At 44.5% G+C, this 11,804-nt stretch overlaps 1 protein-coding gene across 1 annotated transcript; it reads left to right on the forward strand.

The window, feature by feature from the left end:
* The first annotated feature begins 3,358 nt into the window (after positions 1 to 3,358).
* On the forward strand, positions 3,359 to 11,143 carry LOC124029446 (serine/threonine-protein kinase TBK1-like). The gene is made up of 3 exons (XM_046341149.1): positions 3,359 to 3,956; positions 10,338 to 10,545; positions 11,023 to 11,143. The coding sequence occupies exons 1-3, from the start codon at positions 3,854 to 3,856 to the stop codon at positions 11,141 to 11,143; spliced, it is 432 nt and encodes a 143-aa protein (XP_046197105.1). The 5' UTR covers positions 3,359 to 3,853.
* The last annotated feature ends 661 nt before the right edge of the window (positions 11,144 to 11,804 follow it).

The raw sequence follows: 11,804 nt of genomic DNA on the forward strand, positions 1-11,804 counted from the left end.
GAATAACACTACCTAGTAGAGGTATCTCTATCAGTGGAATAACACTACCTAGTGGAGGTATCTCTATCAGTATATACTATCAGTAGAATAACACTACCTAGTGGAGGTATCTCTATCAGTAGAATAACACTACCTAGTGGAGGTATCTCTATCAGTAGAATAACACTACCTAGTGGAGGTATCTCTGTCATATATACTATCTGTATCACTACCTAGTAGAATAACACTACCTAGTGGAGGTATCTCTATCTGTAGAATAACACTACCTAGTGGAGGTATCTCTATCAGAATAGAAGTGGAGGTATCTCTATCTAGAATAACACTACCTAGTGGAGGTATCTCTATCAGTAGAATAACACTACCTAGTGGAGGTATCTCTATCAGTAGAATAACACTACCTAGTGGAGGTATCTCTATCAGTAGAATAACACTACCTAGAGGAGGTATCTCTATCTGTAGAATAACACTACCTAGTGGAGGTATCTCTATCAGTAGAATAACACTACCTAGAGGAGGTATCTCTATCAGTAGAATAACACTACCTAGTGGAGGTATCTCTATCTGTAGAATAACACTACCTAGTGGAGGTATCTCTGTCAGTATATACTATCTGTAGAATAACACTACCTAGTGGAGGTATCTCTATCTGTAGAATAACACTACCTAGTGGAGGTATCTCTATCTGTAGAATAACACTACCTAGTGGAGGTATCTCACTACCTAGTGGAGGTATATCTATCAGTAGAATAACACTACCTAGTGGAGGTATCTCTATCAGTAGAATAACAGAATAACACTACCTAGTGGAGGTATCTCTATCAGTAGAATAACACTACCTAGTGGAGGTATCTCTATCAGTATATACTATCTGTAGAATAACACTACCTAGTGGAGGTATCTCTATCAGTAGAATAACACTACCTAGTGGAGGTATCTCTATCTGTAGAATAACACTACCTAGTGGAGGTATCTCTATCAGTAGAATAACACTACCTAGTGGAGGTATCTCTATCAGTATATACTATCTGTAGAATAACACTACCTAGAGGAGGTATCTATCAGTATATAATATCTGTAGAATAACACTACCTAGTGGAGGTATCTCTATCAGTAGAATAACACTACCTAGTGGAGGTATCTCTATCAGTAGAATAACACTACCTAGTGGAGGTATCTCTATCAGTAGAATAACACTACCTAGAGGAGGTATCTCTATCTGTAGAATAACACTACCTAGTGGAGGTATCTCTATCAGTAGAATAACACTACCTAGTGGAGGTATCTCTATCAGTAGAATAACACTACCTAGTGGAGGTATCTCTATCAGTAGAATAACACTACCTAGTGGAGGTATCTCTATCTGTAGAATAACACTACCTAGTGGAGGTATCTCTATCAGTAGAATAACACTACCTAGTGGAGGTATCTCTATCTGTAGAATAACACTACCTAGTGGAGGTATCTCTATCAGTAGAATAACACTACCTAGTGGAGGTATCTCTATCAGTAGAATAACACTACCTAGTGGAGGTATCTCTATCAGTAGAATAACACTACCTAGTGGAGGTATCTCTATCAGTAGAATAACACTACCTAGTGGAGGTATCTCTATCAGTAGAATAACACCACCTAGTGGAGGTATCTCTATCAGTATATACTATCTGTAGAATAACACTACCTAGTGGAGGTATCTCTATCAGTATATACTATCAGTAGAATAACACTACCTAGTGGAGGTATCTCTATCAGTAGAATAACACCACCTAGTGGAGGTATCTCTATCAGTATATACTATCTGTAGAATAACACTACCTAGTGGAGGTATCTCTATCAGTAGAATAACACCACCTAGTGGAGGTATCTCTATCAGTATATACTATCTGTAGAATAACACTACCTAGTGGAGGTATCTCTATCTGTAGAATAACACTACCTAGTGGAGGTATCTCTATCAGTAGAATAACACCACCTAGTGGAGGTATCTCTATCAGTATATACTATCAGTAGAATAACACTACCTAGTGGAGGTATCTCTATCAGTAGAATAACACTACCTAGTGGAGGTATCTCTATCAGTAGAATAACACTACCTAGTGGAGGTATCTCTATCAGTAGAATAACACTACCTAGTGGAGGTATCTCTATCAGTAGAATAACACCACCTAGTGGAGGTATCTCTATCAGTATATACTATCTGTAGAATAACACTACCTAGTGGAGGTATCTCTATCTGTAGAATAACACTACCTAGTGGAGGTATCTCTATCAGTAGAATAACACCACCTAGTGGAGGTATCTCTATCAGTATATACTATCAGTAGAATAACACTACCTAGTGGAGGTATCTCTATCAGTAGAATAACACCACCTAGTGGAGGTATCTCTATCAGTATATACTATCTGTAGAATAACACTACCTAGTGGAGGTATCTCTATCAGTAGAATAACACTACCTAGTGGAGGTATCTCTATCAGTAGAATAACACTACCTAGTGGAGGTATCTCTATCTGTAGAATAACACTACCTAGTGGAGGTATCTCTATCAGTAGAATAACACCACCTAGTGGAGGTATCTCTATCAGTATATACTATCTGTAGAAGAACACTACCTAGTGGAGGTATCTCTATCAGTAGAATAACACCACCTAGTGGAGGTATCTCTATCAGTAGAATAACACTACCTAGTGGAGGTATCTCTATCAGTAGAATAACACCACCTAGTGGAGGTATCTCTATCAGTATATACTATCTGTAGAATAACACTACCTAGTGGAGGTATCTCTATCAGTATATACTATCAGTAGAATAACACTACCTAGTGGAGGTATCTCTATCAGTAGAATAACACCACCTAGTGGAGGTATCTCTATCAGTATATACTATCTGTAGAATAACACTACCTAGTGGAGGTATCTCTATCAGTAGAATAACACTACCTAGTGGAGGTATCTCTATCAGTAGAATAACACTACCTAGTGGAGGTATCTCTATCTGTAGAATAACACTACCTAGTGGAGGTATCTCTATCAGTAGAATAACACCACCTAGTGGAGGTATCTCTATCAGTATATACTATCTGTAGAAGAACACTACCTAGTGGAGGTATCTCTATCAGTAGAATAACACCACCTAGTGGAGGTATCTCTATCAGTATATACTATCTGTAGAATAACACCACCTAGTGGAGGTATCTCTATCAGTATATACTATCTGTAGAATAACACTACCTCGTGGAGGTATCTCTATCAGTAGAATAACACTACCTAGTGGAGGTATCTCTATCAGTAGAATAACACTACCTAGTGGAGGTATCTCTATCTGTAGAATAACACTACCTAGTGGAGGTATCTCTAACATGTTATTTCCTGTCCCAGTCCAACAGTCGTGCTGACTAACATGTTATTTCCTGTCCCAGTCCAACAGTCGTGCTGACTAACATGTTACTTCCTGTCCCAGTCCAACAGTCGTGCTGACTAACATGTTATTTCCTGTCCCAGTCCAACAGTCGTGCTGACTAACATGTTATTTCCTGTCCCAGTCCAACAGTCGTGCTGACTAACATGTTATTTCCTGTCCCAGTCCAACAGTCGTGCTGACTAACATGTTACTTCCTGTCCCAGTCCAACAGTCGTGCTGACTAACATGTTATTTCCTGTCCCAGTCCAACAGTCGTGCTGACTAACATGTTATTTCCTGTCCCAGTCCAACAGTCGTGCTGACTAACATGTTATTTCCTGTCCCAGTCCAACAGTCGTGCTGACTAACATGTTATTTCCTGTCCCAGTCCAACAGTCGTGCTGACTAACATGTTATTTCCTGTCCCAGTCCAACACCCGTCACAAGGTGTTGGTGATGGAGTATTGTCCCTGTGGGAGTCTGTATACGGTGCTGGAGGAGTCTTCTAACGCCTACGGACTCCCTGAGGATGAGTTCCTTATCGTGCTACAGGACGTGGGTAAGGACTGGACATACACACACACACACACACACACACACACACACACACACACACACACACACACACACACACACACACACACACACACACACACACACACACACACACACACACACACACACACACACACACACACACACACCACACACACACACACACACACACACACACACACACACACACACACACACACACACACACACACACACACACACATCACACCACACTCACCCATTATCACCTCACCACCAACTACCCATTATCACCTCACCACCAACTACCCATTATCACCTCATCTCACCATCAACTGCTCATTATCACCTCACCATCAACTGCCCATTATCACCTCACCATCAACTACCCATTATCACCTCACCTCACCATCAACTACCCATTATCACCTCACCATCAACTACCCATTATCACCTCATCATCAACTACCCATTATCACCTCACCATCAACTGCCCATTATCACCTCACCATCAACTGCCCATTATCACCTCACCATCAACTACCCATTATCACCTCATCATCAACTACCCATTATCACCTCACCATCAACTACCCATTATCACCTCACCATCAACTGCCCATTATCACCTCACCATCAACTACCCATTATCACCTCATCATCAACTACCCATTATCACCTCACCATCAACTGCCCATTATCACCTCACCATCATCTACCCATTATCACCTCATCATCAACTACCCATTATCACCTCACCTCATCATCAACCACCCATTATCACCTCACCATCAACTACCCATTATCACCTCACCATCAACTGCCCATTATCACCTCACCATCAACTACCCATTATCACCTCACCATCAACTACCCATTATCACCTCATCTCACCATCAACTACCCATTATCACCTCACCATCAACTACCCATTATCACCTCACCATCAACTACCCATTATCACCTCACCATCAACTACCCATTATCACCTCATCATCAACTACCCATTATCACCTCATCATCAACTCATCATCAACTACCCATTATCACCTCACCATCAACTACCCATTATCACCTCACCATCAACTGCCCATTATCACCTCACCATCAACTACCCATTATCACCTCACCATCAACTACCCATTATCACCTCATCTCACCATCAACTACCCATTATCACCTCACCATCAACTACCCATTATCACCTCATCTCAACATCAACTTCCCATTATCACCTCACCATCAACTACCCATTATCACCTCACCATCAACTACCCATTATCACCTCACCATCAACTACCCATTATCACCTCACCATCAACTACCCATTATCACATCACCATCAACTACCCATTATCGCCTCACCATCAACTACCCATTATCACCTCACCATCAACTACCCATTATCACCTCATCCCACCATCAACTACCCATTATCACCTCACCATCAACTACCCATTATCACCTCATCCCACCATCAACTACCCATTATCACCTCACCATCAACTACCCATTATCACCTCATCTCACCATCAACTACCCATTATCACCTCACCATCAACTACCCATTATCACCTCACCATCAACTACCCATTATCACCTCATCTCACCATCAACTACCCATTATCACCTCACCATCAACTACCCATTATCACCTCACCGTCAACTACCCATTATCACCTCACCATCAACTACCCATTATCACCTCACCATCAACTACCCATTATCACCTCACCATCAACTACCCATTATCACATCACCATCAACTACCCATTATCGCCTCACCATCAACTGCCCATTATCACCTCACCATCAACTACCCATTATCACCTCATCCCACCATCAACTACCCATTATCACCTCACCATCAACTACCCATTATCACCTCACCACCAACTACCCATTATCACCTCACCATCAACTACCCATTATCACCTCACCATCAACTACCCATTATCACCTCATCTCAACATCAACTACCCATTATCACCTCATCTCACCATCAACTGCCCATTATCACCTCATCTCACCATCAACTACCCATTATCACCTCACCATCAACTACCCATTATCACCTCACCATCAACTACCCATTATCACCTCACCATCAACTACCCATTATCACCTCACCATCAACTACCCATTATCACCTCATCTCAACATCAACTACCCATTATCACCTCACCATCAACTACCCATTATCACCTCACCATCAACTACCCATTATCACCTCACCATCAACTACCCATTATCACCTCACCATCAACTACCCATTATCACCTCACCATCAACTACCCATTATCACCTCACCATCAACTACCCATTATCATCTCACCATCAACTACCCATTATCACCTCACCTCACCATCAACTACCCATTATCACCTCACCATCAACTACCCATTATCACCTCACCACCATCAACTACCCATTATCACCTCATCTCAACATCAACTACCCATGATCACCTCATCTCACCATCAACTACCCATTATCACCTCATCTCACCATCAACTACCCATTATCACCTCACCATCAACTACCCATTATCACCTCACCACCAACTACCCATTATCACCTCACCATCAACTACCCATTATCACCTCATCTCACCATCAACTACCCATTATCACCTCACCATCAACTACCCATTATCACCTCATCTCACCATCAACTACCCATTATCACCTCACCTCACCATCAACTACCCATTATCACATCACCATCAACTACCCATTATCGCCTCACCATCAACTACCCATTATCACCTCACCATCAACTACCCATTATCACCTAACCATCAACTACCCATTATCACCTCACCATCAACTACCCATTATCACCTCACCATCAACTACCCATTATCATCTCACAATCAACTACCCATTATCACCTCACCATCAACTACCCATTATCACCTCACCATCAACTACCCATTATCACCTCAACTCACCATCAACTACCCATTATCACCTCAACTCACCATCAACTACCCATTATCACCTCACCATCAACTACCCATTATCACCTCACCATCAACTACCCATTATCACCTCATCTCAACATCAACTGATCAAACCTACCTTACCCTACCTACTACCACTCTGATCAAACCTACCTTACCCTACCTACTACCACTCTGATCAAACCTACCTTACCCTACCTACTACCACTCTGATCAAACCTACCTTACCCTACCTACTACCACTCTGATCACCCTACCTTACCCTACCTACTACCACTCTGATCACCCTACCTTACCCTACCTACTACCACTCTGATCAAACCTACCTTACCCTACCTACTACCACTCTGATCAAACCTACCTTACCCTACCTACTACCACTCTGATCACCCTACCTTACCCTACCTACTACCACTCTGATCAAACCTACCTTACCCTACCTACTACCACTCTGATCAAACCTACCTTACCCTACCTACTACCACTCTGATCAAACCTACCTTACCCTACCTACTACCACTCTGATCAAACCTACCTTACCCTACCTACTACCACTCTGATCAAACCTACCTTACCCTACCTACTACCACTCTGATCAAACCTACCTTACCCTACCTACTACCACTCTGATCAAACCTACCTTACCTACCTACTACCACTCTGATCACCCTACCTTACCCTACCTACTACCACTCTGATCAAACCTACCTTACCCTACCTACTACCACTCTGATCAAACCTACCTTACCCTACCTACTACCACTCTGATCAAACCTACCTTACCCTACCTACTACCACTCTGATCAAACCTACCTTACCCTACCTACTACCACTCTGATCACCCTACCTTACCCTACCTACTACCACTCTGATCACCCTACCTTACCCTACCTACTACCACTCTGATCAAACCTACCTTACCCTACCTACTACCACTCTGATCAAACCTACCTTACCCTACCTACTATAATGACTAACGCTGCTCTGTGGGTTGAGGTGGTAATGACTAACGCTGCTCTGTGTGTTGAGGTGGTAATGAATAACGCTGCTATGTGGGTTGAGGTGGTAATGACCATAATGCTGCTCTGTGTGTTGAGGTGGTAATGACTAATGCTGCTCTGTGGGTTGAGGTGGTAATGACTAACGCTGCTCTATGTGTTGATGTGGTAACGCTGCTCTGTGTGTTGAGGTGGTAATGACTAACGGTGCTCTGTGGGTTGAGGTGGTAATGACTAACGCTGCTCTGTGTGTTGAGGTGGTAATGCTGCTCTGTGTTGAGGTGGTAATGCTGCTCTGTGTTGAGGTGGTAACGCTGCTCTGTGTGTTGAGGTGGTAATGCTGCTCGGTGTGTTGAGGTGGTAATGACTAACGCTGCTCGGTGTGTTGAGGTGGTAATGACTAACGGTGCTCTGTGGGTTGAGGTGGTAATGACTAACGCTGCTCTGTGTGTTGAGGTGGTAACGCTGCTCTGTGTGTTGAGGTGGTAACGCTGCTCTGTGGGTTGAGGTGGTAATGACTAACGCTGCTCTGTGTATTGAGGTGGTAATGACTAACGCTGCTCTGTGGGTTGAGGTGGTAATGACCATAATGCTGCTCTGTGTGTTGAGGTGGTAATGACTAACGCTGCTCTGTGGGTTGAGGTGGTAATGACTAACGCTGCTCTGTGGGTTGAGGTGGTAATGACTAACGGTGCTCTGTGGGTTGAGGTGGTAATGACTAACGCTGCTCTGTGGGTTGAGGTGGTAATGACTAACGCTGCTCTGTGTGTTGAGGTGGTAATGACTAACGCTGCTCTGTGTGTTGAGGTGGTAATGCTGCTCTGTGTTGAGGTGGTAACGCTGCTCTGTGTGTTGAGGTGGTAATGACTAACGCTGCTCTGTGTGTTGAGGTGGTAATGACTAACGCTGCTCTGTGGGTTTAGGTGGTAATGACTAACAGTGCTCTGTGGGTTGAGGTGGTAATGCTGCTCTGTGGGTTGAGATGGTAACGCTGCTCTGTGGGTTGAGGTGGCAACGCTGCTCTGTGTGTTGAGGTGGTAATGACTAACGCTGCTCTGTGGGTTGAGGTGGTAATGCTGCTCTGTGGGTTGAGGTGGTAACGCTGCTCTGTGTGTTGAGGTGGTAATGACTAACGCTGCTCTGTGTGTTGAGGTGGTAACGCTGCTCTGTGGGTTGAGGTGGTAATGACTAACGCTGCTCTGTGGGTTGAGGTGGTAACGCTGCTCTGTGGGTTGAGGTGGTAATGACTAACGGTGCTCTGTGGGTTGAGGTGGTAACGCTGCTCTGTGGGTTGAGGTGGTAATGACTAACGCTGCTCTGTGGGTTGAAGTGGTAACGCTGCTCTGTGGGTTGAGGTGGTAATGACTAACGCTGCTCTGTGTGTTGAAGTGGTAACGCTGCTCTGTGGGTTGAGGTGGTAAGGACTAACAGTGCTCTGTGTGTTGAGGTGGTAATGACTAACGCTGCTCTGTGTGTTGAGGTGGTAATGACCATAATGCTTCTCTGTGGGTTGAGGTGGTAATAACTAACGCTGCTCTGTGGGTTGAGGTGGTAATGACTAATGCTGCTCTGTGTGTTGAGGTGGTAATGACTAACGCTGCTCTGTGGGTTGAGGTGGTAATGACCATAATGCTTCTCTGTGGGTTGAGGTGGTAATAACTAACGCTGCTCTGTGGGTTGAGGTGGTAATGACCATAATGCTGCTCTGTGTGTTGAGGTGGTAATGACTAACGCTGCTCTGTGGGTTGAGGTGGTAATGACTAACGCTGCTCTGTGTGTTGAGGTGGTAATGACTAACGCTGCTCTGTGGGTTGAGGTGGTAATGACTAACGCTGCTGCCTTGTGGGTTGAGGTGGTAATGTGGGTTGAGGTGGTAATGACTAACGCTGCTCTGTGTGTTGAGGTGGTAATGACTAACGCTGCTCTGTAGGTTGAGGTGGTAATGACTAACGCTGCTCTGTGGGTTGAGGTGGTAACGCTGCTCTGTGGGTTGAGGTGGTAATGACTAACGGTGCTCTGTGGGTTGAGGTGGTAATGACTAACGCTGCTCTGTGGGTTGAGGTGGTAACGCTGCTCTGTGTGTTGAGGTGGTAATGACTAACGGTGCTCTGTGGGTTGAGGTGGTAACGCTGCTCTGTGTGTTGAGGTGGTAATGACTAACGGTGCTCTGTGTGTTGAGGTGGTAACGCTGCTCTGTGTGTTGAGGTGGTAATGACTAACGCTGCTCTGTGTGTTGATGTGGTAATGACTAACGCTGCTCTGTGTGTTGAGGTGGTAACGCTGCTCTGTGGGTTGAGGTGGTAACGCTGCTCTGTGGGTTGAGGTGGTAATGACTAATGCTGCTCTGTGTGTTGAGGTGGTAATGACTAACGCTGCTCTGTGGGTTGAGGTGGTAACGCTGCTCTGTGGTAATGTGTAATAACCCTGTCCTGTATATTAACAGTAGCCGGTATGAACCATCTCAGAGAGTACGGCATCGTGCACCGTGACATCAAACCAGGCAACATCATGCGCGTCATCGGCGAGGACGGGAGGTCCGTCTATAAGCTGACAGATTTCGGAGCAGCCAGAGAACTAGATGACGATGAGCAGTTTGTCTCTCTTTACGGCACTGAGGAATATCTGGTGAGTCCTGACCTCCGACCTCTACCGTTTGGACCTCTCACCTACAATAGGACACTTTACTCATCTAAAGGAATAATCTGCTATTAACTTCAGCTCAACATGACGTGTGTGTCTCTCTGTGTGTCTGTGTGTGTGTGTCTCTCTCTGTGTCTCTCTCTGTGTGTCTCTGTGTGTGTGTGTCTCTGTGTGTGTGTCTCTCTGTGTCTCTCTCTGTGTCTCTCTCTGTGTCTCTCTCTGTGTCTCTGTGTGTCTCTATGTGTGTGTCTCTATGTGTGTGTCTCTCTCTGTGTGTCTCTGTGTCTCTGTGTGTGTCTCTCTCTGTGTTTCTCTGTGTGTGTCTCTCTCTGTGTGTCTCTGTGTTTCTCTGTGTGTTTCTCTGTGTGTTTCTCTGTGTGTGTCTCTGTGTTGGTCTCTGTGTCTCTCTCTGTGTCTCTCTCTGTGTCTCTCTCTGTGTCTCTCTAACTGTGTCTCTCTCTGTGTTTCTCCTGGTGTGTCTCCAACAGACACCCTGACATGTATGAGCGTGCAGTGCTGAGGAAAGAGCACCAGAAGAAGAACTATGGTGCTAAGGAACTTGACCTGTGGAGCATAACCGGTGGTCTAGTCACCTTAACCTTGGTCTAAGAACCGGGTCCCTCCCCTTCAGACCCTTCTAAGAAGGACCACGCAGGAACAAGGAAGTCATGTAAGAACTATAACCTGGTGGTCTAGAGGTCTAAGAACTATAACCTGGTGGTCTAAGAACTATAACCTGGTGGTCTAAGAACTATAACCTGGTGGTCTAGAGGTCTAAGACCTATAACCTGGTGGTCTAAGAACTATAACCTGGTGGTCTAGAGGTCTAAGAACTATAACCTGGTGGTCTAGAAGTCTAAGAACTATAACCTGGTGGGTCTAGAACTCTAACCTGAACTAAGAACTATAACCTGGTGGTCTAAGAACTATAACCTGGTGGTCTAAGAACTATAACCTGGTGGTCTAGAAGTCTAAGAACTATAACCTGGTGGTCTAAGAACTATAACCTGGTGGTCTAGAGGTCTAAGAACTATAACCTGGTGGTCTAGAGGTCTAAGACCTATAACCTGGTGGTCTAGAGGTCTAAGAACTATAACCTGGTGGTCTAGAGGTCTAAGAACTATAACCTGGTGGTCTAGAGGTCTAAGAACTATAACCTGGTGGTCTAAGAACTATAACCTGGTGGTCTAGAGGTCTAAGACTATAACCTGGTGGTCTAACCTATAACCTGGTGGTCTAGAGGTCTAAGAACTATAACCTGGTGGTCTAG

The sequence above is a fragment of the Oncorhynchus gorbuscha genome, unplaced genomic scaffold (genome assembly GCF_021184085.1).
Source record: "Oncorhynchus gorbuscha isolate QuinsamMale2020 ecotype Even-year unplaced genomic scaffold, OgorEven_v1.0 Un_scaffold_6393, whole genome shotgun sequence".
NCBI classification, from domain to species: domain Eukaryota; kingdom Metazoa; phylum Chordata; class Actinopteri; order Salmoniformes; family Salmonidae; genus Oncorhynchus; species Oncorhynchus gorbuscha.

What these genes read in the sequence shown, in the direction of transcription:
- LOC124029446 (XM_046341149.1), top strand. Translation starts at nt 3,854, where the DNA reads ATGGAGTATTGTCCCTGTGGGAGTCTGTATACGGTGCTGGAGGAGTCT. An exon ending in TATCGTGCTACAGGACGTGG is followed by an intron (nt 3,957 to 10,337) that starts GTAAGGACTGGA and finishes GTATATTAACAG; the next exon opens with TAGCCGGTATGAACCATCTC. An exon ending in CCTGACCTCCGACCTCTACC is followed by an intron (nt 10,546 to 11,022) that starts GTTTGGACCTCT and finishes TGTCTCCAACAG; the next exon opens with ACACCCTGACATGTATGAGC.